The following is a 27518-nucleotide window of genomic DNA, read 5'->3' as shown; positions in this document are numbered from 1 at the left end:
GTGAGCGACATTAAACCAGCTCAGGCTTCTATTGATTTCCATTCTGCATGAGAGGAAGAATAAAGTGTCTCTGTCACATCACAGCTCACGTTTCACTCAACACAAAGATTTTCATCATCGGATGTCACACGCTTTCTGAATCTGTGCTTTTATTTTTTCTGTTTTTATGGTTTTGTGAACATTTCTCAAAACGAACTGTCAAAATAAAAGCAGCTGAACTGACTGTGACCAGCTCCTGTTCTTTCAAAATAAAAGCAGCTGAAGTGTCTGTGTTTTCGTCAGTGACGACAAACATTTTCAGTTCCAGTTTTTTATTGTGAACATGAATCAATATAAACATGAAGATGAGAGAAAATTCACACGGATCAAAGACGAGAGTTTCCCATAACTGCAACATTATCACACGAGTGTGTGTGTGTGTGTGTGTGTGTGTGTGTGGGGGGGGTCATGAATAGATCAGCTGCTGTAAGTGAATTAAACTGTGTGTGTATGTGTGTGTGGCCCCCCAGGGCTTAATGAAGGAGGAGGTTACATCTGTGGCCCCATGGGGCCGATCGATCCAGAGCAGTGAGGGAGGGGTGAGGAGTGAGGGAGGAGTGAGGAGTGAGGGAGGGTGAGGGAGGAGTGAGGGAGGAGTGAGGAGTGAGGGAGGGTGAGGGAGGAGTTTGATGTGAGCAGTGTTCACAGACAGAAACATTTCCAGCTTCACTTCTTCAGACAAACACGAGCAAAGATGGACACAACAAACCAGGAGCAGGACATTTATTTTGAAATTTTATGAGAGATAAAATCTCCACTGAAACACTTTTATTTATATCATTATTCTCGATGTTATTTCACCCGGTGATGCTGCGGGTCTTCGCGGTTGTCATGGCGATAATGGTCACCTGGGTGGATGGAGCTCGGGTGCTGAGCGGTGAGTTAAGAAAATAAATGTCAAACACTATGTTGTGAGTGTGTGTTAGTTAACAGTTTTTGGAGATTGATCTAGCTCTAGATATATGATTTAGATTTTAAGGTTTGTTTGAGGACAAAAATTAAATAAATAAACTGATTTCGATGAATTCTGAACTTTAATATTTTTCACATTAAATGGGTTTTAAGAGTAAAACATGTTAAACATAAATGAAGATGAACTAATTAAATTAACAACACAAAATTAAACAGATAAAACATTTAAAACATGTCTCATCCGTTATTAAAGATTTTAGCTTTTTCTCACATTATTAATTAAGTAGTTACATTTATTTAAAAAAAATCCTGATGTTTGTAATTTTTTTTCTTTAATTTCCTTTTATTCTGTTAAAAAACATCCAATAACAACACATGGACTCATTTAATACGGATCTGAGTGAAACAGCAGAGAAATAGAACTAAAAACTGTAAATTAAGGTGGACAACACAACAGCTTCATCGCCCCCTGGTGTCTGGCTACAGTACAGGTCACAAACCCTCCTCCATGTTAGCAGATGGGACATGGACCAAACTAACAAATCAAAGTCGACGTTAAATAAATGTTTGTAAAGATGTTTCTGTCATTTCAGCTCGTTCTCATCTCACTGATGTTTGTTCAAGTGTTTCTCATCAGTTTGGTTTGAATCAGTGATTTGATGATAAAAAACAGACGTCATGATTGACAGCTGAGACTGACTCAGGATTGGTTGAGAGCATGTATGGGCGGGACCTTGATACCACGATCACTACTGCTCAGACTCTGACTGCAAATGACGTCATCACCACAAGATGGCAGCGTTTGTATCCGAGACATTTTAGCTTCATTTCTGGAGACTTGTCATCGTCTTCATTTACTTTTGATATTTATTTATAGTCGGTGGTCGTTCGACCTCAGTTCGTCTGTCGGTCTGTCCACCCGTCTCTCCGTCTGTCCACCCATCTGTCTGTCTGTCTGTGTCCACCCGTCTGTCTGTCTGTCTGTCCACCCATCTGTCTGTCTGTCTGTGTCCACCCGTCTGTCTGTCTGTCTTTCCACCCGTCTGTCTGTCTGTGTCCACCCTGTCGTCTGTCCACCGTCTGTCTGTCTGTGTCCACCCGTCTGTCTGTCTGTCTGTGTCCACCCGTCTGTCTGTCTGTGTCCACCCATCTGTCTGTCTGTCTGTCTGTGTCCACCGCTGTCTGTCTGTGTCCACCCATCTGTCTGTCTGTCTGTGTCCACCCCGTCTGTCTGCCTGTCTGTCTGTGTCCACCCATCTGTCTGTCTGTCTGTGTCCACCCGTCTGTCTGTCTGTCCTGTCCACCCGCAGATCCAGTATTTTTTCTCTTTTTTGTGAGATTAAACATTTGTAAATGTTTTTTCTGATTTCTCAGATAATGATTCATGATGTTAACAATCCGACTGATGAGTGTGTGATCTGGTGCAGATTGTTGGTGGAGGTGTGAACGGACTGATGCTCTGGTTTCAATGGGTTTCACTGAGTTGGGGTGGGGGGGGGGGTAGGAGATCTATATAAGGAGCTTCTTCTTTAGTGGCTTTAACAGTAAAGTGATGATGGTGCAGAAGAGAATCCAGCTAATCACTTAAAGTAGCTCTTAGTGTGTGTGACGCTAACCAGACTGTGTATTAATCACTGCAGCTCCACAGCACGCACACACACACACACACACACACACGCACGCACACACACACACGCACGTGGCGCGCACACACACACACGCACGCACGCACGCACACACACACACACACACACACAGACACGCACGTGGCGCGCACACACGCACGCACACACACGCACGCACGCACGCACACACGCACACACACACACACACACACACACACACACACACACACACACACACACACACACACACACACAATACTGTGCAGATTTTGTGAAAGTTGTGAAAATGCCTCCTCCTCCTTTTCCTTGTCTCAGCTTGTTTATTCGTCGTCTGTAGTTAGATCCAGAGGAATCAAAAATATCAAAAGTAAATGAAGACGATGACAAGTCTCCAGAAATGAAGCTAAAATATCTCAGGTACAAACGCTGCCATCTTGTGGTGATGTCAATCATCACGTCTCAGTCTGTTTCTATATCATCAAATAAGTGATTCAAACCAAACTGATCAGAAACACTTGAACAAACATCAGAGAGATGAGAACGACCTGAAACGACAGAAACATCTTTGACAAACATTTATTTAACGTCTTCTTCGATTTATTAGTTTGGTTTATGTCCCATCTGCTAACATGGAGGAGGGTTTATGACCTGTACTGTATCCATCTATCTTTATTAACAGTCTGTCGTTGGCTCTGACCTGGTTGTGGATGTATCTTAGCTGCAGGTCAATTCCAGGTGATGCCTTCACACACGTGTTGGATGTTTGATGTCGAACCCGTGTGTAGCACCGGGGCCACAGTATCAGTAATGTTCACGTTCACGTCAACAGTAACGTTGATGTTAACAGTAATAGTAACATAAACAGTAACTTTAAAAGTAACAGTAAGGTTAACAGTAATGTCAACGCGAGCCTGTAGGTGGGAGTCAAAGTTTCTTAGGTTCAATTGAAACAATATTCTTTGTTCGGGGTCGAGTGAGAAACATCGTACTCACGGACCAATGGGAAGAAGAAGCAGCTTCCTGGTTTGGATCAGGTTTAAACATCCCGTGTCTCTCAGGTCAGACGGTGTGTTCAGGTGCTCCTGACCGTCCCTGCTATAAGATCGCATATTTCCACGACGTGTCGAGTCGTGTTGCGTTCAGGGAGGCGTGTCGCGCCTGTGAGATGGACGGAGGGTCGCTGCTCAGCATCGAGAGTCCGGCCGAGCAGACGGACATCGAAAACCTGCTGCAGGTGAGACACACACACACCTGGTCATCTCCTCCTGCGTCTCCTCCGTCTTCTCCTCCATCTCCTCCTCTCATTCCCTCCTTCCATCTTCTCCATCTTCTCCATCTCCTCTCATTCCCTCCTTCCATCTTCTCCATCTTCTCCATCCCCTCCTCTCATTCCCTCCTTCCATCTTCTCCATCTTCTCCATCCCTTCTCTCATCTCCCGCCTCTTCGTCTCCAGGAGCTTCGTTCAGGAGCAGGAGGAGGTGCAGGGGGAGGAGGTATAGCTGACGGTGATTTCTGGATCGGTCTCACTCGTGTGGACGGAGTCGATCAGGCTCATCCTGAACTCGGCACCTTTACTTCCTGTCCGCAGCTCTACCTGTGGACCGACGGTAGCTCCGCCTCTTTCAGGTGATTGACATCAGACCCACAAACATTTAGAGAAATGAGTGTTTAAAACCCAGCGTCCAATCACATTGAGCTCAGCAGGAAGTAGTGACGTGTCCCACACCATGAAACTGTCGTCAGACCGTAAACGTGTCAGAACACGACAGAGCGACAAGAAAACTCTCAACAAAACGAAAAACTGATGACGTAATAACACTGATGATGATGTCATAGGAACTGGTATTTTGACGAGCCGTCCTGTGGAGGAGAGGCCTGCGTCGTCATGTACCATCAGCCAACTGCATTTCCTGGTCTGGGTGGGGCTTATCTCTACCAATGGAACGACGACCGCTGCAACATGAAACACAACTTCATCTGCAAATACAAACCAGGTACCATCAGCCAATCAGCTTCAGTCTCTGATAAATTAAAGTTTGTTGGATTTGTTCTTTTTCCTTTTTCGTTCGTTGTCTTTCTTTCAGAACGTGATGATGTGACCGGTCACACACCTGGAGGACGGAACACAGGTGAGCAGGAAAACTTAGGTCTTAACACAGGACTCTGTGACGCCACCTTCAGGTCAAAGTGTATAACAACAGTGTGTTGTGTCCTCAGAGTCGACAGCAGGTGGAGGTGTGGTTAAACAGCCTGCGGGCAGCGAGGAGGTTCGGCCTCAGGTGACCACGGCTGCAGCTTCAGGTATGAACATCTAAACCTGAAAACCTGAAGTTATCCTGATGACCTCAAACCCTGCTTCGTGGTTCAGTGACTGTGATGTCATCGTTAACGATCAGTGATGTCACGTGGCTTGTTTATAAACAGGAAACAGTCATATGTTCTCTCTCCTCTTCAGGAATGTTACTGGTCTACGTAATCATTCCCACAATCCCCCTGCTGCTGCTCATCCTGGTGGCTTCTGGGACATGTTGTTTTCAGATGTTGAGCAGAAGGTAAAATTTCCCAGCAGCCTCTTTTGCTCCTGCTGAGGAAGCAGTGTGTGTGTGTGTGTGTGTAGCTTTGTCAGTGATAATAGTTTAAAGTCTCTAACGAGCCGTCTCGTTAAAGATGATTTACAGTTGGCTCAGTGTGAGTGTGTTGATACCTGGCATCGGTTCAGCTGATTCCAGACGTTCTCCTGAATCAGCTGTTCTGTTCTCCAGGTTCTGAATCAGGTCACTTCCTTTTTCACTGTTAAGAACCAGGATGTTTCCAGGAGAGAACGACATGAAACCGACGTGTTTCACATCATCTCATTCTTTTATCCTGGAACTCACGTGACGAGCAGATTCCTCAGAACAGCAGAGAACGGTTTCCAGGAAGTGACATCTGAAAATCAGCTGTTCTCCGGGATCAAACTGCTTGACTTGTTAAAATTGAAAAAAAGTTCTATTGAAAATAATATGGGCTGGATGATGATGATGTCATCTGTCTCCCCGCAGTGAACCCCGCACAAAGACCGCCACCGACCAATCACATCTGTGGATCTCCAGAGCGCCCAAGGCCGACAGCATGGTGGTCTGAAAGCTCCGCCCCCTGACATCACAGCATGCTGCTGGCAGAGGGATGACATCACCTGACAGCTTAGCCAATAATCGTGCTCGTTTCCAGTGGTTGTATCATGTTACGCCCGCCCACTCATGCTTAATTAAACATGCTAATGAGCATTTGATCTAAAGCGTGGGGGAGGGGGGGTTATCCGTTAATTTAAACAATCAGAGATAAAACAAACTTGTTCAGAAAGTTTTACTGAGGCTACGTAGCATTAGCAGGTATCATATTTGACATGTTCTCCATCTGTTACCAGGCTAAATGCTAACATGCTAATTAACAGTAAATACAGTGACCTGAAGGTGGCGCCAGAGGAGCACCCGCGTCTGAAAATCACGTCGAACTATACAATCAACTGCACAGACATCTACAGGATGTCAGGGTGCCCCCTACTGGACACTCCAATGAAATGACGTGTTTGGTGATCAGGGATAAGACGTTCAGGAGGAAGTGTTCAGAAAATGTAGTTTAATGTAGCATAGCATAAAGACTGGAACAAGCTAGCTTAATCTCATGTTAATGATAACCCTATGGACATGTTTGTTTTCTGTAATGTAACTAAACTGATGTAATGCAGCTGTTGATTCATTTTTATAAACCAGTTATTACACGTCTGACCTGTGATGACATCATCCTGTCGTCGTCTGCCCTGAAGAGAACCGTCTGTTCCCACGTGACCTGAACGCACCGTGAACATCTCCTGACGTCGCTCTGACGAACAGAAACAAATCTATTCAGGCTTTGATTTGATTCTGTGCTTTTACACTTTCCCCTCAGTCTGGTTTAGCTGTTAGCTTTAGCTCTCTTGTTAACGTAGAGCTCGTAATCACGAAGTGACTCAGTGCAAAGAGAAACTTGTTACACTCTAAACGTTTTCATTTAAAATCTGTTGAATTAAAGCAGAAACTAAATCAATTAATTCTAATGAGAAAATTAACAAGATTTTCAATCAATCAAATTCAGTCACACTATATTTGTATCGCCCATATTCACCAATCACAATTTGTCTCAGAGGGCTGTTTATTTTTCCTGTTGCCATGGAAACGCCTCAGTTCAGCGTGACTCCCCAACCCCCACTCTGTACGTAGGTGTGTGTGTGTTGTGAGTCTTCAGCTCGTCGGTTTGTGACATCAATAAAAACGTTTCTGTGACTCAGTTTGTTATTATGTTATTTAAAATTCAACAAATCAGACGCCTCGATGAGTCATGTGGCTAAAAGCTGCGAAACCTTTGATCTAACAAAGATGAACTGAAGGAAGAAAAGTTTTCTGAATCACGTTTAATTCTGAATCAATCCATAACTGATCGATCACTGATCATCAGATCATTCTCAGGTTCATCAAAGAGTCACGACAGAATTTATTATCAAGACAAAGTCACTTCCTCTAAACGTGCGTCGGCTCGCACGTTTTCAGTTCGAGGTTAGAAGTACAGACGTCAGGAAGCAACGAGCTCCTGAACGACCTCCGTCTCCATCTCGTCAATCATTGCCACCTCAAACCGCTCAGCCGGAGCGTCGACGGCCACCACCGTCTCTTCCTGTTTGCACGTCATGTCATCATCAAACAGGATGGGCGGGGCTTCCTCAGAAGGCGGTGGCTTCCCAACACCGTGCATGCGCTTCCTGTGCTGCAGCAGGTTCCCGCTGCGGTTAAAGTGAGCGGTGCAGAGGTTGCAGGCAAACGGCCGCTCCCCGGTGTGGATGATGACGTGTCTGTCAAGCTGCGAGCGACATTTCTTGTCTTTGCCGCAGATGTGGCAGATGAAGCTCTGTGGCGGGCGCGCTCCGTTGGCATGGACGACCTCACGGTGTCTCTTCAGGTGGCTGAGGCGTCTGAAGCTGCGGCTGCAGAAGTCACAGGCGTAAGGCCGGATCTCGCTGTGGATCAACGAGTGACTCGCCAGCAGAGACTTAAATTTGAACATTTTGCTGCAGATGGGACACGGGAACATCTTCGCCTGTGCTGTGCACTTCCTGTACCTGGCAGCATGCGGCGCATTGTTCACTCTGACCTTCAGGTGGACGCGCAGATGATGCTGTTTCAGGCAGGTGGCGCGTTGGAAGCTGCGCAGACAGACGCCGCAGCGGTGTGACTTCTCGCTGGTGTGGATGTGGGTGTGAGCAGCGAGAAGTGCTTTAGACTTTAACCGCTTCCCGCAGACGCTGCAGGCGAACGGCAGGTCGTACGGCGGGTTCTCCTGTCCTTTCAGCTGTTTGGCGTGGATCAGGATCTTGTGACGTTTGAGCTGATGCTGTCTGGCAAACTTGCGTCCGCAGATGTCGCAGAGATGCGGCCGCTCGCCGGTGTGTGTCTGAAAGTGGATGACGAGCTGCGACCTGCATTTGAACTCTTTACCGCACAAGTCACAGAGCAGCGAGCTCGGCCGCTGAGGCTCAAAGGAGCCCTGCACGTGGACGCTCTTCTTGTGGTGCTCGAGGTCGTTTGTCCTCATGTAGGCTTTGGGGCAGAGGTCGCAGTGGTGAGGTTTGACCCCTGAGTGGACGACCTCATGTGCCTTCAGCCTGGACCTGCAGTTGAAGGTTTTCCCGCAGACAGCGCACAGCCACGCCTGCACCTCGCGCTGCTTCTCCAGCTTGGTGATGCCGTTGGGGTGCAGCCGGGTCAGGTGGTGCTGCAGATTGTCGCGGCGGTTGAAGCGAAGGTCGCAGAGGTGGCAGGCGAACGGCTTCTTCCCCGTGTGGATGAAGGAATGACGTGCCAGACTCGACTTGTTCTTCATCACTTTGCCACACACGTCACACATGATGCTGTCCACCTCCAGCTTCACGAAAGGGCCATGCCGGGACTCCGAGTCCAGCCCCACGTCCCCGGGGGCCGACGGAGAAGGAGCATCGCCATCTGGGGAAAACAGAGGGGAGACAGAGGGGGAGGTGAAAAACTCAAAATGATTCAAATAGATAATAAATCAATTATCAACATATTAAAACAATTTGTGGGAAATTAAATCACAAATACTGAATTTTACAGGATAAAGTACAAAATAAAAACTTAACATCAACATGTAAAAAAACATGAAAAAAAGAATGTTATGAAATAAATAAATTATTAAATATCATAAAAATGTAACAACAAATTAAATTCATGTGATTTACTGCGGATTAAAACATTTTATCATAAATTAATAAAATGTGATATGATTCTCTCACCTGCAGGTGGAGTCCAGTTAGGATCACCTGTGTCCTCCACCTCGTCCTCTGGGTCAGTATCAGGTGACTCACGGTGGTGGCGGCGGTGACGGCGGCGGCGGCGGCGGCGTAGAGGCGGGTTTGGTTTGGCAGTGTCGGAGCTCGGAGGTCTCCTCTGGGTCCTGGACTCTGTGAGTTTCGGGGAAAGCCTGATGGCCGGTTTGATGGTTCTGGTGCGGGTTGTGGTGCAGTGCTGCAGCAGAGCGCCCCCGTCTGGTCCGTCAGATCTGACTGAGAAACACTGCAGCAGCATCGCAGGTGACGCTGCAGGCGAGGCTGCAGACGAATAAACACAAAACTCATCTTCTGCTGACACCTTGTGTCTCAAACACATTACCGCACGTCTCACAGGAGCCGGGGCCAAACATGAGCTCGGCCCCGGCTCCTGATCCACCGTCAGTCTTCACTACATCCAGACAACTGTCATGGTTACCATAGAAACAGGAACATGCGACTGAACTGACCCTTCTTTTCAACAATGTCTTCATCTTTTGAGCCTGTTTCCGTTCTTAAACACTGTCGCTCGTATATTCATTACATTTTCTGTCTCATTTTCTCTTTTATCTCCAACTTCTGACGTGTGTGTGTGTGTGTGTGTGTGTGTGTGTGTGTGTGTGTGTATATATATATATACATATATATATATATAGAGCATTTGGTGTTTTGGTGACCGGATGTGTCGGAGCATCTGGAAACAGAGAGATTGAGATGTTCTGGGTGAGTTAGAGATCAACTTCACCAACCAGTCATTGAGTTAAACTTCCGTTATCCTTCCCTTTAAGGAGAGTGTGCACCACACAACAGTGTAGAGTCACTTTGGTGCGTGTTCGAGTCCCAGAGGGGGGGGGGCTGTGACCAGGTAAATCTGGAAACTATCTCCTGAATAATTTCATAGGATAAGGCTACTTCAAGGATAAAAGTAATAAAACTATGTGTGGTTATCCTCCCCTAACTCACCCAGTACATCTCTCCCTGTTTTCATATGAGCCTGCATCCTGTCACCAAGATGCGCCCGGCGGCACTGGATTCTCTTCGTTTGTCGTTTACATTTTAGAGAACGTGATTACTATTTTACACATTAATGATGTATGAGGCTTATTTCACTCACCTGAACACATCCGCTATTAATCAGAAATGTTAATTTTTAAGACCCTACACACCCGACCTGCGGTTATAAATCCATATATATATATATATATATAAATAAATAGCGCTGGATGAAGTCAGACAAATTCTAACCAGCATGCATTGTGTTAAGTCAGCACCGCATCAACTTGAACGCACCTAAACACTGAGGGGCTCGGGTCCGCCCCCTCCTCATCACTTCCTCCTGACTTTTCACAATAAAACACAGGTGACATGAAACAGAACATGAAGATGTAGTTACACTCGTCTACCTGCAGGGGGCAGGACACCTCACCTAAATGTCTCATCAGGTCCACCTGGACGCCAGCGTCTCTCCTTGGAGCTGAGTCGCTCTGACATCCCACCTCCCTCGTCTCCTGCTGTGGACTCTCCCACTGACAGCCCACCTCCCTCCTCCTCACGCCATTCTCCCCCTCCACTCGCAGCAGGAACTCGCAGATCTCTTCTCCTCCTCCAGGGGGCGCCACAAGTCCAGACGACATCTTAACAAGCACCGTAACACAATCAGAGGACAGGTCACCATCATAGAATCACCATCGTCATGGCAACAGTCAGATGCTCAGTTCATCGCCAGCTGGAAAGTCCGCCTCCAAAATGGCAGCGGCTCAGGTGTTGGTCAGGTGACCTGGTCACTGCGGTGTTCTATGAAACCCTGAGGACTCAGTATCCCATCATGCACTGGGAACAGAGGTAATGTCACCAATAAACCAACATTCAGCTACAAGTTCAAATCTACACAAACAGATCAATAATCAGATGATCCATAACCAATCACAGGAGGTTATTTACTGTGGTATTGATGACGTCATTCAGTGATTAGCCTGAACAGACAATATCCCGCTATAATGAACTTTGATGACGTCAAGGAGATGTGAGGTGATCGATGACTTGATTATTCATTGATCAGCTGTTTCCTGGAACTCACTAAGGATGCTACACATGCTATCATTAGCATGATGCTAACGCGTTACCGAGGCGGGAAGGATAAGGTGGATGTTTCCGGTTTACCTGAGAGCGGAGCAGCTCGTGCGCACACCGTGACGCCGACTTAACGTCTGAACCAAATAAGACTTAAAAATAAAAACTCCGGTTTCACTTCGGACACCCCCGGAACCACGGGCCACACCGGAAACACTGCTTCTTCTTCTGTTGCTGCTTCCTGCTTCTCATCCGGGTCCGGCGGCTTGACGGTGCCTCCACAGGCCAAAGGACGAACTGCAGGTCGACTGAACGGTCTTCTTCTTCTTCTTCTTCTTCTTCTTCTTCTTCTTCTTCTTCAGGTTACAGTTTCTTCAGGGATAGCTAAGGGTCAGCTGATGTAGTGTGTGCGTGTGTTTTTGAACTGTTGGGCTTTTATCTGTAGAATCCAGAACAACAGAAGAAACAAAGAATCAACTGAGACAGACGTGTCGTGACTCGAGTTAAAAAGATGAATTTCATATAATAATATAATGATGTAATAATATAGTGGTATAATCGTCCAGTGATCCAGTGACTGTTGTATTTTCAGACTCAGACTCGGTGACGTGTGTATAGAGATTTTTATTTGGAATATACATAACAACATAAATAATATAATTCATCACAATAAAGTTCTCATCAGCACCAGAGCCATAAACTAACAGGGTTCAAGCAACACTACCAACCCACCAGAGCCACGTTTAACCAGAGTTAAACCAACCCAGAGCCACGTGTCAGCAGAGTTGAGTCGTTTCCTGGTGTAACTGTGGTTCAGTTGCTCAAACGATTAAAATCATGCAACATAATTGTCTCTGTCTTTCTGTCTTTCTGTCTTTCTGTCTCTCTCTCTGTCTCTCTGTCTCTCTCTCTCTCTCTCTCTCTCTTTGTGCTTCTGGAGAACAACCATGACGACACCGACCACGACTGAAGGAATAAATATTCTTCTTCCTGTTTCCTGTTGATTTATTTACAATATGAACAAATGGCTGCTGACGACTGAGACCGTCGACATCAAGCACCAACGAAGAAGACACACAACAGGACGGACAAACATCTTCACACACCTTTTCTCTGTGGAAATAAAAAAAACAACTCATTGCCGTGGAAACACAGCTGAAGGAAGTGGACGGTGAGTTGAGGTGGTTTTGTCAGAACGAGCTGCTGAGTTTCATCATCGATCAGCTGATCGTTAAGGTTAAAACTTTATAGTTGAATGTACGGTGTCCCACAGGCCTCAGTTCTCAGTCCACTCTTGCTTCTGAAACACAAACCTCACTTCAGCTGGAACTGAAGAAGAAGCGCTGATGTGTGAGATGATTATTGATTCATCGATCATTTTAGTATCTTATCCAACAATCATGATGTCATCCACTCAGCTTTTATTTTGACAGGACAGGAGGTGATCACAGTGGGTTCAGCTGCTTTTATTTTGAGGGTGCAGTTGTCTGGTTGGGTGTGTGGGGGGGTTAGGTATTGATTATCGATCTGATCAATCACAGACTCTGACGTTGTTTTGGTTCATTAACACAACGAAACAATACAAACACAACAACGTGACACAATAAGATCAAACAGAGTGAGTGTGTGTCCATGCTGCACGTCACACTTCAGTCTGACAAGGCAGTGCAAATACATCCTCCTCTTCCTCCTCCTCTTCCTCCTCCTCTACTCCTTCAGTCAGTAGTAAACCTCCTTCTCATCTTCTGGAGGAGGGTGAACACGATGAAGATTCTTGTTGAAGTTAAGCAGAGTTGAGATACTCCAGAGCAACTTCATAACAGAATTTATACTGTTCCTGCAGAGGTCATCAGAGGTCAGAGGTCAACACATGTGTGACAAATCATGATGTTTGCAATATTAATAACAACTTTTATACATAAACGGTTTTAATTAAATCATGATGATTGTGATAAAAACAATAATTTGTATGAATGTATTTATTTATTGATCTGAAAAAAGAATAATTAATTTTCAATGATAAAATAAAACAAGGACAATATGAATATATGTGATGATGATGATAATAATAAGAAGTAGATAAATTCTTGAATATGAATTTTCATAATAAATAATGTGTGTGTTTACCAGCAGGTCCACCATGTTGGGTTTGTTGTTCCTCAGAGTTTTAACAGCGTGAAAGACGTCGACACATCGCTGCTGTCGCAACATCTCACACACGATGCTGATGCTGCAGAAAACACCGCTGCGACCGCCGCCGTTCCTGAAGGGGGCACCAGAGAGCAGGGAGGAGTTAACTGTTGTTCCACTTTTCAACACATGATGGAGACAAATCACCACTGATGAAAAGATCAGCTCAGTTTTACCAACAGTGTTAGTGTGTGTGTGTGTATCACGGTAGTAGTATTACTACAAGTACCAGTATTACTACAAGTACCAGCAGTACTACAGTACCAGCAGTACTACAGTACCAGTGTTAATACAGTGTGAGTGTGTGCTTGTGGTCGTACAGGCAGTGCACCACTGTGCGCCCCTCGCCGCCGTCGTACTCCTCCTGCCATTTGTCGACTTGATGAACCAGTTTGAGGAAGGAGCGCTTGGACACGGGCGTGTCCCGGTACATCGGCCAACCCAGGAACTGGAACTGCTGCACCATACGGTACCCGTCCTGAGGCTGCACCACACAGGGAGGACAGGGTGGTCAAAACAAAGTCACCCCACAATTAACACGACACAAACTCTAATATGACAGAAAGTGAGGAAGAGGAGAGGAGGAGAGAAAAAAGAAAGTAAGAAGGGGGTAGAAATGAGAGGAAGGAACACAAGGACGGAAAGTGAAACAGAGGAAGAGAGGAGAAAAAGAAAGGAAAACAGGAAAGGACAGAGAGGAAAAGGAGGAGGTGGAGATGGAAAGAAGGAGGGATGGAAATGAGGAAGTAAAGGAGAAGATAAACAGATCGTAACACACATGTGAACAGGAAGGAGAAAGTGTTTCAATTAAACGCACTGAAATCTAAGTGTGATCTGCTACAGCCGGGCGGGTGGGGAGGGGAGTCTGGATCAAGCACAGCCAAAATATTATGAGACACAGGGAGGAAATGAGGCACGAATCAAACGCATCTAAACTTAAACTCAGCCCGACGGGGAGGTGAAGAGCTTTAAATCAAACACGATCTGATCTAAATCTGGTGAAACAGGAGAGAAAATGGAGGTTTGGATCAAACACACACACACATTTACACACACACACACACACACACACACACACACACACACACACACATTTACACACACACACACACACACACACACATATACACACACACAACACACACATTTACACACAATTACATTTACATCACACACACACATACACACACACATTTACACACACACACACACACACACACATTTACACACACATTTACACACACACACACACACATACACACACACACACACACACCCATTTACACCACACACACACACACACACATATACACCACACAAACACACATACACACACACACACCATTTACACACATTTACACACACACACACATTTACATCACACACACACATACACACACACACATTTACACCACACACACACACACACACACATATCACCACACAAACACACATACACACACACACACACACACACACACATTTACACACACACACACACACACATTTACACCACACACACACACACACACACATTTACACCACACACACACACACATATACACACACACATATACACCACACAAACACATATACACCACTCACACACACACACATATACACCACACAAACACACGCACACAGATACACCACACAAACACATTTACACCACACACACACACACACACAAACACACACACATACCCTCACACAAACACACACACACGTACCCTCACACATACACACACACATAGACACCACACAAACACACTCACACTCAGCTAACACTAGTTAACACAGTCGACTGTTAGCAAGTGACGCTAACAACAGCTAAGCTAATGTTAGCAAACTGAACACACACTGTGGACCCACAGAGGCCAGGAGGTGGCGCTGCAGTGTAAAACAAACACACCCTGGCCGTGTTGTAGATCCTGAAGATGCGACTGATGACGTCTTCCTCCAGATCAGCGGAGACAAACTCCACCTGCAGCGAACCCAGACGATGGACGCCATTCTCCGGCCAGTACTGAGGACACAGCTGACACACATACACACACACACATATCATCAATACTCAATAATCTGTCTGACTGTTTGTGTGTGTGTGTGTGTCTTTTATAGTTATGAGGCCAATTTTGGTTCGATACGATCATTGTGAGGACATTTTGACGAGTCCTCACAAATTCAATGGACTGACTTGGTGGGTTAAGGAATGACTGTCGTCACAACTATAGAGAGACGTGTGTGTGTGTGTGTGTGTACAGTATATGTGTTTATATGTGTGTGTGTGTGTGTGTGTGTGTGTGTGTGTGTGTGAGTGTGTGAGTGTGTGTGTGTGTGTGTGTGTGTGTGTGTGTGTGTGTACCTGAGCCGGTCAACATCGTTCAGCATGACGATGGACGTACAGTGGTAGTCAAGCACCAGACGCCAGAAGTCTTTTACTGTGTTGGGCAAAGGATGCTGGGTAACGATGAAGGCCGACGGCTGCTTGTAGCTCTGTTACATCAAACACCATATACAGTTCAAACAGGAAATGACATCACACAAATAGCAACAACAATGAGTGGGTTCTTATTTTCTTCTCTTACACACACACACACACACACACACACACACACACATTCTGTGGTCAGGTATTTGGTTGGTTTCCATGACAACATAGCTGTTTATTAGTGAAATGGTAGGGTGTGATGTACAGTGCTGTGGTTTGTGTGTGTGTGTGTGAACCCTCCATTAACTCACAATGCTGACACTGCTGTCTCTCTCTTTCACTCAGTGTTTGACACACACACACACACACACAACCTCACACTCTCACACACACACACACACACACTCACACACTCACACACACACACACACACACTCACACACACACCACACACACTCACACAGCTCTGGTTCCCATGCTGTTTTTCAAAATAAAAGTCCTGACTGGAATCATCTTTGTATGGGTGAAGGCTTCATGACCAAAGCATCATGGGAACTGTCGTTATAACAAACTCAAATCACCCCTCATGGTTTTTTACATCAACCAATCAGAGCAGTCCACATACATATTTTTTCCAGACTCATATGAGGTCACTGTGAACTTTGACCTCTGAATCTAATCAGTTCATTTTGATTCCAACAGAATTTGAAGAAATTCCCTCGAGGTCTTTCTGAGATATCGTGTTCACGAGGATGAGACAAACAACCCGAAGACACTGAGACATAATGAAATAAACAGAGTCCTTTAACGGAGCCTGCTGCACTGCAGAGGACGACCATGTGACAGGTGCGTTACATACGTCCATCAGCGCAGCGTTGATGTAGTTGGAGCTCTCGCCGTCGATGGTGATGAGGAACGGCAGGCAGCGGTCCGGAGGCAACACGTCCATGCAGCGGTTCTTTTCGTGGTTTCTAGGCAACAGGGCGATGCTGCAGTCCTCCACCCGCAGCGTCGGTGTCACCATGTTCAGAGTCTGAGTACACACACACACACACACACACACACACACACACACGTCATATTAATCACGTCATTAACCATCAGTAAATCTACTTACAGTGAACAAACAGTTTATAATCAATACTTCGATCAATGATCAATTACCCTGAACTCCTCTTTGATCTGGCTGGAGTTTGTCTGAGGATCCAATCGGTTCATCTCATAATAAACCGACCGCAGCTGATTGGCTGGAATCGCTGTGTCGCCGCAGAGACACGCCTCCAAGATGGCGTCATGTATGAAGACGTACTGCTCCTGAGGACAGACAGGGGGCACTGTGTTCATGAGACGCTCCTCACACCCCTCCCTCCTGTCAGGTTTGATTGACAGGTTATACTGAATATGTGTGTGTTACCTCCGTCTGGACCATGTTGACTCTTCGGGCTCTCAGTTCTCTGACACAGTTGTAAATGTCGACCACACCCTCTCTCTCAGCCATGTCCAGCATGATGTCAATCACTATGAAACAACCTGTCCGCCCCGCCCCCGCACTGACACACACACACACACACACACACACACACACATGAAGATGTGTATATGAAGCAGCTTCAGTATCAATATGTGTCGGACGTTAAAGTGTGCGTACCTGCAGTGAACCACGGTGGGGCCAGCAGTGGGCGGAGTTTTGGCCTTGACACGTCGGATGAATCCCAGCAGGCCAGTGGCGTGAAGCGGTACGCCGTGATCGGGCCAACCGGTGAAATGAAATTGATGGATCTCCCTGATCTCTGCCACCCCCCTCTGAGAGAGAGAGAGAGAGAGAGAGAGAGAGAGTTTCACAGACCTCAGCAGCAGGGGGCGCCACATCCTGCCACATGACACTCAACTGAATGATGACATCGTCACCTCGTCAATACACAAAAGTAAAAGGTCAAAGTAAAGGTCATCAGCTGTATCGTCCAGGAGACAGAGGAGAGTACCGAAGTGTGTGTGTTAGATGTGTGTGTCTGGTCTCACCTTCTCCACAGCGAAGGTTCGGATCACGTACTCTGAAAGCAGCTGAGTCTCAATCAACGTCACCTTCATGTCGCCGTAGATCTCTGTGTCGTCAGGCCAGTACTTACAACACTTCACCTGCGCGCGCACACACACACACACACACACACACACACACACACACACACTTGTTTATTGATTTACAGGAAGGAATAAATTGAGTCGTTAATTAAACCGAACAAAAGCAGATGATATAAAAATCTCATTAGATGCTCCGCCCCCTCCCCTCCCTCATTAACAGCTTATTACTGCTGAGCTAATGACACTGTCACTACGGCAACCAACGAGGTGAACAGTAGAGAACCAGCGACAGAACAAATCAGGTTAAAGTGACAGAGAAATTCAGACAGAGATAATCAGCCTGATCTATCCCACAATCCCCGTCTGTGACTCTTCTGGAGAGCGGGAACAGATCCCAGGTGCCTTCTGGGTAATGAGAGTTGGGACAGGGAGCATGCTGCTAGCTGTGTGTGTGTGTGTGTGTCTGTGTGTCCGTGTGTGTGTGTGTGTGTGTGTGTGTGCGTGTGTGTCAGAGCAGAACGACTGGTCTCAGAGTGTTAAGTTTGTCCTGAAGGGGGCGATGCAGGTAAAGTGATGAACCACAGACGGTAAATAAAGACAGTGACATGGCTTTACTTCCTCCAGCAGATCCAGTGGATGGCGGTGTTGCAACAAATAAACCAAACAAAGAAGAAGAAGAAGAACATTTCCTCCAGAAATGAAGCTACAATATCTCATCTGAGCAGTAGTGATCGTGGGGTGGAGCTGTGATATAGAGGTCCCGCCCACACACACTCTTAACCAATCCTGTGTCAGTGTCAGCTGTCAATCATGACATCTGTTTTTACTGCAGCCAGACACCAGGGGGCGATAGAGACATTTTGGTTTCACTTTAGCAGCTGTCATGTCGTCCATCTTTATTTACAGTCTATTTTATACACAAACCTTGATGTGTTACAGCACGTACGTGTGTTACTTTGAGTCCATGTGTAAAACTGTCATTTATGATGTCAACACATTTGTTATATTCTTTTTTCATTTATCGTGACATTCATATGTGAATTTGATGCTGTTAAATTAAAATATTTGTGATATACAGTAACTTCAGATGTGATATATATATATATATATCATGTACTTGTGATACACATCCTCCTTCAGCTGCAGCTTCATGTGAATATTCAAACCAGAAATAGCTGTAGATTCACTGGTGAAGTTTTCAGGAATAAACTTTTAAACAAAGAGGAGACACGTGACAGATGCACTCTGGGACATGAAGTCCCAAACTTCATCAGAGAGGGAAAAACAACCAGATGGTCACAACAATCAGTGTGAGTGTGTGTGAGTGTGTGTGTGTGTGTGTACGACATACCCGCCCCACCTCCACGAGGTTGGTTACCATGACAATGGCAGCGGTGTTCTCCTGCCAAACCATCCGCCAGAAATCATACACCGTCTCCTGCATTGGACCTGAGGCGCACACACACACACACACACACACACACACACACACACACACACACACACACAAGTAAACATATTAGACAGCAGACGACACCGGAGCTGTACATGAATTATAATGACTGTTTTAATTTATTCAAATTAAGTGCACGTACACACACACACACACAAACACAATGTTTTTAATCACTGTTGACAGTCTGTGTTTTGACGAGCTAATTAGTTCATGCTAATCCATTCCTGTCCTCAAGTGTTTTACAGCGAGAATCGGCTGCTAGCACACACACACACACACCCACACACACACACACACACACACACACCCACACACACACACACACACCCACACACACACACACACACACACACACACACACACTTCATATTCATGCTCACACACTGACATGTTTGTACAAACACTCAGGTTTATTCAGGAGGAGGATTTGTACCTGGAGAGCTGTGTGTGTGTGTGTGTGTGTGTGTGTGTGTGTGTGTGTGTCTGTGTGTATGTGTGTGTGTGTGTGTGTGTGTGTAGATTATCACACATTTATTAAAGAGCTACTTTTAAAACTCAACCGTCTGATAAAAAGTAAAACGTTTATAAAAGATAATAATAGAACAAATAAAACACTCTGAAATACATTCTACTGAACATGTTGTAGAACAGCTGGTTTAAAAGTTTATATTAACATATTATTGATGATTCTTTCAAAATAAAAGCAGCTGAATTGACTGTGATCACTTCCTGTTTGCAGTGAGCTCAGTGACGAACAGACACTGAATCACTGTGATACTGAGGGAAACTTAAAAACATCCAGATTCTACATGAAGTTCTGTTCACTCTGACTTCTCACTGGATCAGTGGAGGATTGTTCTTCATGACATCATGATGATGTCATTCCCAGTCAGTGACACAGTCTTATGTGCGTATTGAATGAATCATATTAATATTTGTGGTGTATGAAGCTTGTGTTGTTGGAGTCAGAGTTGTAAAGTGTCTTCTTCTCTTCTTACCCTGGGTGGCGACGTAGTGATTGGGTCTGTGGTATCCCTGAGTCAAGAGAAGAAGAACAAGATGAGGTCAGAGGTCAAACAGATGAGACCACATCAGTCTGTCACAGAATCTAAACCAGATTCAATATAAACCAGTATGTCCTCAGTATGATGGTATGAATCTGAAACTGGTCCTCACAAAGACACAAACACACACACACTCACTGAGAGTCAGGAAGTTTGTTTACAGAGTCAACAGCAGCCAACCCTGACTGATGACGACCGTCGGCATGGAAACAGAGTCAACCAGGATGTTTCACTTCGACTGTTGAAGGAGCTAAGAAACAGTGTGTGTGTGTGTGTGTGTGTGTGTGTGTGAGAGTGAGTGTGAGAGTGAGTGTGAGTGAGAGTGTGTGTGAGAGTGAGAGTGAGTGTGAGTGTGAGTGTGAGAGTGAGTGTGAGTGTGAGTGAGAGTGAGAGTGAGTGTGAGAGTGAGTGTGAGTGAGAGTGAGTGTGAGAGTGTGTGAGAGTGAGTGTGAGAGTGGGAGGGAGTGTGAGTGAGTGAGTGTGTGTGTGTGTGTGAGTGTGAGAGTGAGTGTGAGTGTGTGTGTGTGTGTGTGAGTGTGAGTGTGAGAGTGAGAGTGAGTGTGAGAGTGAGTGTGTGTGTGAGTGTGAGAGTGAGTGTGAGAGTGAGAGTGAGTGTGAGAGTGAGTGTGAGAGTGAGTGAGAGTGAGTGTGAGAGTGAGTGTGTGTGTGTGTGAGAGTGAGTGTGAGTGAGAGTGAGTGTGAGAGTGAGTGTGAGAGTGTGTGTGAGTGAGTGTGAGAGTGAGTGTGAGTGTGAGAGTGAGTTGTGAGTGTGTGTGTGAGTGTGAGTGTGAGAGTGAGTGTGAGAGTGAGTGTGAGTGTGTGTGTGAGTGTGAGAGTGAGTGTGAGAGTGTGTGAGAGTGAGTGTGAGAGATGAGAGTGAGGTGAGAGTGAGTGTGAGAGTGAGGTGAGAGGAGTGTGAGTGTGAGAGTGAGTGTGAGAGTGAGTGAGAGGAGTGAGAGTGAGAGGAGGTGAGAGTGAGTGAGAGAGTGAGTGTGTGTGTGTGTGTGAGTGTGAGAGTGAGTGTGAGAGGAGTGGAGAGTGAGTGTGAGAGGAGTGAGTGTGAGAGTGAGTGTGAGAGGAGTGAGAGGAGTGAGGAGGAGGTGAGAGTGAGTGTGAGAGTGAGGAGAGTGAGTGTGAGAGTGAGTGTGAGGAGTGAGAGTGAGTGTGTGAGAGGAGTGAGTGTGAGTGTGAGAGTGAGTGTGAGAGTGAGGGTGAGAGTGAGGAGAGTGAGTGTGAGTGTGAGAGTGAGTGTGAGTGTGTGTGTGTGTGTGAGTGTGAGTGTGATGAGAGTGAGTGTGAGAGTGAGTGTGAGAGTGAGTGTGAGAGTGAGTGTTACTTACATCCACATAGTTAGCGTTGATGTAGTCGGACCCACTCTCTCCGTCCTGAGGCTGCAGACGAACACGAGAGTGATCGTCTAACACACACAAACACACACACACACACCTGATTATTTTCTGCGCAATAAATAATCTAATAATAAATCAATGAACAGTTCATTAGACTCAACTAAACTAGCAACACGTACGTTCAAACATTATTTATCAAAATTAATGTGATTTAATAAACAATTTAATAATATTAAAACATGAAATTATGAAAGAAATGAGTTGAATAAAAACTTTAGTTGCTGCGTCACGTCGATAAATAATAAAATAGTGAAGAGAAACGAGCAGCAGGTTGTTAACACTGACGTCTGTCTGTCAAACATCTGATACACTGATGCTGCCACAGTGCCGCTGAGCCAGGCAGTAACTATCAGCCTCTGAACTTGGTTCAGGTCCAGGTGAAGGAACCTGTCAGGTACGTACAGGCGATGATGTTTCCATAACGGTTCTTCATGCGGTTCTCGTCCTTTTTGGCAGAATCCCAGGGAGCGGACTGTCCCTCAAAGAAGCTCTGCAGGAGACACAGGGACAAAGAGACGAGGAGACAGAGAGACGATGTGAAAACAGAACAGAAACTGAGTCGACTTGATGAATAATTCAGTGTTTGATTTTCTCTTCTCTCCCTGAACAAACACACAGACGATGGTTTTATGGTCAGAGCAGATGATTATGTCCAATTATGAGATGGAGCAGAGAGAAGCCAGAGACGTCTGAACTCACACTGACGATAACCAGACGATAACCAGATGATAACCTGAACCAGATCATAACCTGAACCAGATCATAACCTGAACCAGACGATAACCTGAACCACATGATAACCTGAACCAGATGATAACCTGAACCAGATCATAACCTGAACCAGATCATAACCTGAACCAGACGATAACCTGAACCACATGATAACCTGAACCAGATGATAACCTGAACCAGATCATAACCTGAACCAGACGATAACCAGACGATAACCAGATCATAACCTGAACCAGACGATAACCTGAACCACATGATAACCTGAACCAGATGATAACCTGAACCAGATCATAACCTGAACCAGATGATAACCTGAACCAGATCATAACCTGAACCAGACGATAACCTGAACCACATCATAACCTGAACCAGACGATAACCTGAACCAGATCATAACCTGAACCAGATCATAACCTGAACCAGATGATAACCTGAACCAGATCATAACCTGAACCAGACGATAACCTGAACCACATGATAACCTGAACCAGATGATAACCTGAACCAGATCATAACCTGAACCAGATCATAACCTGAACCAGATCATAACCTGAACCAGACGATAACCTGAACCACATGATAACCTGAACCAGACGATAACCTGAACCAGATCATAACCTGAACCAGATCATAACCTGAACCAGACGATAACCTGAACCACATGATAACCTGAACCAGATGATAACCTGAACCAGACGATAACCTGAACCAGATGATAACCAGACGATAACCTGAACCAGACGATAACCAGACGATAACCTGAACCAGATGATAACCGGATGATAACCTGAACCAGATGATAACCTGAACCAGATGATAACCTGAACCAGATGATAACCTGAACCAGATGATAACCTGAACCAGATGATAACCTGAACCAGACGATAACCTGAACCAGATGATAACCTGAACCAGATGATAACCAGACGATAACCTGAACCAGACGATAACCAGACGATAACCTGAACCAGATGATAACCTGAACCAGATGATAACCTGAACCAGATGATAACCTGAACCAGATGATAACCTGAACCAGATGATAACCTGAACCACATGATAACCTGAACCAGATGATAACCTGAACCACATGATAACCTGAACCAGATGATAACCTGAACCAGACGATAACCTGAACCAGACGATAACCAGACGATAACCTGAACCAGATGATAACCTGAACCAGACGATAACCAGACGATAACCTGAACCAGATGATAACCGGATGATAACCTGAACCAGATGATAACCAGACGATAACCAGACGATAACCTGAACCAGATGATAACCTGAACCAGATGATAACCTGATGATAACCTGAACCAGATGATAACCTGACGAACCGACGATAACCTGAACCAGACGATAACCTGAACCAGATGATAACCTGAACCAGACGATAACCTGAACCAGATGATAACCAGATGATAACCAGATGATAACCTGAACCAGATGATAACCTGAACCAGATGATAACCTGAACCAGACGATAACCTGAACCAGATGATAACCAGACGATAACCAGACGATAACCAGACGATAACCAGATGGTAACCAGACGATAACCTGAACCAGATGATAACCTGAACCAGATGATAACCAGACGATAACCTGAACCAGACGATAACCTGAACCAGATGATAACCAGATGATAACCTGAACCAGACGATAACCAGATGATAACCTGAACCAGATGATAACCTGAACCAGATGATAACCAGACGATAACCTGAACCAGACGATAACCAGATGATAACCTGAACCAGATGATAACCTGATGATAACCTGAACCAGACGATAACCTGAACCAGATGATAACCTGAACCAGATGATAACCTGAACCAGATGATAACCTGAACCAGACGATAACCTGAACCAGATGATAACCAGATGATAACCAGATGATAACCAGATGATAACCTGAACCAGATGATAACCTGAACCAGACGATAACCTGAACCAGACGATAACCAGACGATAACCAGGCGGTAACCAGATGGTAACCAGACGATAACCTGAACCAGATGATAACCTGAACCAGATGATAACCAGACGATAACCTGAACCAGACGATAACCTGAACCAGATGATAACCAGACGATAACCTGAACCAGACGATAACCAGATGATAACCTGAACCAGATGATAACCTGAACCAGATGATAACCAGACGATAACCTGAACCAGATGATAACCAGATGATAACCAGAACCAGATGATAACCAGATGATAACCAGATGATAACCAGATGATAACCAGAACCAGATGATAACCAGAACCAGATGATAACCTGAACCAGATGATAACCAGATGATAACCTGAACCAGACGATAACCTGAACCAGATGATAACCAGATGATAATCTGAACCAGATGATAACCTGAACCAGATGATAACCAGACGATAACCAGATGATAATCTGAACCAGACGATAACCTGAACCAGATGATAACCAGACGATAACCTGAACCAGACGATAACCTGAACCAGACGATAACCAGATGATAACCAGACGATAACCTGAACCAGATGATAACCAGATGATAACCAGACGATAACCTGAACCAGATGATAACCTGAACCAGATGATAACCTGAACCAGATGATAACCTGAATCAGATGATAACCTGAACCAGATGATAACAGATGATAACCTGAACCAGAAGATAACCAGATGATAACCAGACGATAACCTGAATCAGATGATAACCTGAACCAGATGATAACCAGACGATAACCTGAACCAGACGATAACCAGACGATAACCAGACGATAACCAGACGATAACCTGAACCAGATGATAACCTGAACCAGATGATAACCTGAACCAGATGATAACCAGACGATAACCTGAACCAGATGATAACCTGAACCAGATGATAACCAGACGATAACCTGAACCAGACGATAACCTGAACCAGATGATAACCAGATGATAACCTGATGAAACCAGATGATAACCAGATGATAACCTGAACCAGACGATAACCAGATGATAACCTGAACCAGACGATAACCAGATGATAACCTGAACCAGATGATAACCAGATGATAACCTGAACCAGATGATAACCAGATGATAACCAGATGATAACCAGAACCAGATGATAACCTGAACCAGATGATAACCAGAACCAGATGATAACCTGAACCAGATGATAACCAGATGATAACCTGAACCAGATGATAACCAGATGATAACCAGACGATAACCTGAACCAGACGATAACCTGAACCAGATGATAACCTGAACCAGATGATAACCAGATGATAACCTGAACCAGATGATAACCTGAACCAGATGATAACCAGATGATAACCTGAACCAGATGATAACCTGAACCAGATGATAACCAGATGATAACCAGATGATAACCTGAACCAGATGATAACCAGATGATAACCTGAACCAGATGATAACCAGAACCAGATGATAACCAGATGATAACCAGATGATAACCTGAACCAGATGATAACCTGAACCAGATGATAACCAGACGATAACCTGAACCAGATGATAACCAGATGATAACCAGATGATAACCTGAACCAGATGATAACCAGACGATAACCTGAACCAGATGATAACCAGATGATAACCAGACGATAACCTGAACCAGATGATAACCAGATGATAACCTGAACCAGATGATAACCAGATGATAACCAGATGATAACCAGAACCAGATGATAACCAGATAACCAGATGATAACCTGAACCAGATGATAACCAGATGATAACCTGAACCAGATGATAACCTGAACCAGATGATAACCAGACGATAACCTGAACCAGATGATAACCAGAACCAGATGATAACCAGATGATAACCAGATGATAACCTGAACCAGATGATAACCTGAACCAGATGATAACCAGACGATAACCTGAACCAGATGATAACCAGATGATAACCAGATGATAACCTGAACCAGATGATAACCAGACGATAACCTGAACCAGATGATAACCAGATGATAACCAGACGATAACCTGAACCAGATGATAACCTGAACCAGATGATAACCTGAACCAGATGATAACCTGAACCAGATGATAACCAGATGATAACCTGAACCAGATGATAACCAGAGATTCATTCAGATTGAAACACGTCTGCTCTGAATCCTTCTCTAAAAACAGACAAACTGGACATTCTTCTGAAACTGTCACACACACTTTGATCCACAGCAGGTTTCATACGTCGCTCATTAAACTGCCTGCAGCCTTTTGTGTGTGTGTGTGTGTGTGTGTGTGTGTGTGTGTGCAGTCTAACAGCTCCAGACATCCATCAAACCACACACATACACTTACACACACACACACACACACACACACACACACACACACACACACACACACACACACACACACACACACACACACACACACACACAGTTTGACATGATTGACAGCAGGGAACAAAGGGAGGGAAAAATAAAAAAGAATTGAAATAATGACTGCTGACGGTGTGTGTGTGTGTGTGTGTGTGTGTGTGTGTGTGTGTGTGTGTGTGTGTGTGTGTGTGTGTGTGTGTGCATATAAAAGTGAAACCAAAAGGTCTATATCGCCCCCTGGTGGCTGGCTACAGTATAGGTCATAACCCTCCTCCATGTTAGCAGATGGGACCAAACTAAAAAAATCAAAGTACACGTGAAATAAATGTTTGTCAAATATGTTTCTGTCATTTCAGGTCGTTCTCATCTCACTGATGTTTCTTCAAGTGTTTCTGATCAGTTTGGTTTGAATTAGTTTATTTGATGATATAAAATGTATTTACAGTCTGTGTGTGTCTGTCTGTGTGTGTGTTCTGTCTGTGTGTGTGTGTTGTGTCTATGTGTGTGTTGTGTCTTACCTCGTTGAGCTGTCCAGTCACATTAGTTATTAAAGGAGCAGCATGAGGGATCAGGAGACAACAGTCAGTTTAAACATCGTGATCGAAGCTGCTGGATCAGAGTTTGGTTCATGATCAAACTAAATGAAACAGAGTCTTTACGACTGTTCCCTTCAGACCACGTACAAGGTTCTGTGGTCAGACTGGAACTCAGGATCCTGAATCACACTGGTCCCAGTTCCCTTCAGACCACGTACAAGGTTCTGTGGTCAGACTGGAACTCAGGATCCTGAATCACACTGTTCCCAGTTCCCTTCAGACCA

The 27518-nt window shown here is 45.1% G+C and overlaps 3 protein-coding genes across 15 annotated transcripts in view; 1 reads left to right on the top strand and 2 right to left on the bottom strand.

Moving 5' to 3' along the window:
• Window positions 1-777: 777 nt before the first annotated feature.
• chodl (chondrolectin) lies at window positions 778-6878 on the top strand. Its single transcript, XM_035142829.2, has 8 exons — window positions 778-916; window positions 3635-3810; window positions 4031-4203; window positions 4414-4571; window positions 4662-4706; window positions 4795-4878; window positions 5033-5129; window positions 5619-6878. The coding sequence occupies exons 1-8, from the start codon at window positions 778-780 to the stop codon at window positions 5698-5700; spliced, it is 954 nt and encodes a 317-aa protein (XP_034998720.1). The 3' UTR covers window positions 5701-6878.
• A 113-nt stretch (window positions 6879-6991) lies between these two features.
• LOC118098735 (zinc finger protein 596) lies at window positions 6992-11271 on the bottom strand. Of its 2 annotated transcripts, none has more exons than XM_035142828.2 (4): window positions 11090-11271; window positions 10356-10563; window positions 8897-9211; window positions 6992-8588 (listed from the first exon to the last, which is right to left on the bottom strand). In XM_035142828.2, the coding sequence occupies exons 2-4, from the start codon at window positions 10561-10563 to the stop codon at window positions 7165-7167; spliced, it is 1947 nt and encodes a 648-aa protein (XP_034998719.2). In that variant the 5' UTR covers window positions 11090-11271; the 3' UTR covers window positions 6992-7164. The 2 variants fall into 2 exon arrangements, with proteins under 2 accessions (XP_034998719.2, XP_047193851.1); XM_047337895.1 differs by lacking the exon at window positions 11090-11271 and adding an exon at window positions 10220-10269 and having other exon boundaries at window positions 10356-10555.
• Window positions 11272-11605: 334 nt separating this feature from the next.
• LOC118098535 (receptor-type tyrosine-protein phosphatase mu) overlaps window positions 11606-27518 on the bottom strand; it is an 89976-nt gene continuing 74063 nt past the window's right edge. For 6 of the 12 annotated variants that reach the window (XM_047344644.1, XM_047344648.1, XM_047344649.1 and 3 more), the window contains 13 exons: window positions 22031-22118; window positions 21560-21636; window positions 20154-20190; window positions 19051-19148; window positions 17640-17756; window positions 17269-17423; window positions 17035-17170; window positions 16785-16934; window positions 16480-16653; window positions 15555-15685; window positions 15102-15227; window positions 13510-13673; window positions 13126-13262 (listed from right to left, as the gene is read on the bottom strand). In XM_047344644.1, the coding sequence (XP_047200600.1) occupies window positions 13261-13262; window positions 13510-13673; window positions 15102-15227; window positions 15555-15685; window positions 16480-16653; window positions 16785-16934; window positions 17035-17170; window positions 17269-17423; window positions 17640-17756; window positions 19051-19148; window positions 20154-20190; window positions 21560-21636; window positions 22031-22118 (1455 nt within the window). In that variant the 3' untranslated portion in view covers window positions 13126-13260. Of the gene's footprint in view, window positions 12837-13125; window positions 13263-13509; window positions 13674-15101; window positions 15239-15554; window positions 15686-16479; window positions 16654-16784; window positions 16935-17034; window positions 17171-17268; window positions 17424-17639; window positions 17757-19050; window positions 19149-20153; window positions 20191-21559; window positions 21637-22030; window positions 22119-27216; window positions 27226-27518 lie in introns of those variants that run through there. The other 6 variants (XM_047344643.1, XM_047344645.1, XM_047344647.1 and 3 more) reach the window with 2 other exon arrangements.

The sequence above is a fragment of the Hippoglossus stenolepis genome, chromosome 19, assembly GCF_022539355.2.
Source record: "Hippoglossus stenolepis isolate QCI-W04-F060 chromosome 19, HSTE1.2, whole genome shotgun sequence".
Taxonomy (NCBI): domain Eukaryota; kingdom Metazoa; phylum Chordata; class Actinopteri; order Pleuronectiformes; family Pleuronectidae; genus Hippoglossus; species Hippoglossus stenolepis.
Note: the sequence above shows the minus strand (reverse complement) of the source record. Positions and strands in the feature narration are given on the sequence as shown.

Bases quoted from the DNA above. Each gene is read 5' to 3' on its own strand.
- chodl (XM_035142829.2), top strand. From the start codon at position 778: ATGAGAGATAAAATCTCCACTGAAACACTTTTATTTATATCATTATTC. The intron at 4,204-4,413 runs GTGATTGACATC...ATGATGTCATAG, and splicing joins GGTAGCTCCGCCTCTTTCAG to GAACTGGTATTTTGACGAGC. The intron at 4,879-5,032 runs GTATGAACATCT...TCTCCTCTTCAG, and splicing joins GACCACGGCTGCAGCTTCAG to GAATGTTACTGGTCTACGTA.
- LOC118098735 (XM_035142828.2), bottom strand. From the start codon at position 10,563: ATGTCGTCTGGACTTGTGGCGCCCCCTGGAGGAGGAGAAGAGATCTGC. The intron at 9,212-10,355 runs GTGAGGTGTCCT...ATTCGTCTGCAG, and splicing joins GGACCTGATGAGACATTTAG to CCTCGCCTGCAGCGTCACCT. The intron at 8,589-8,896 runs GTGAGAGAATCA...TGTTTTCCCCAG, and splicing joins TAACTGGACTCCACCTGCAG to ATGGCGATGCTCCTTCTCCG.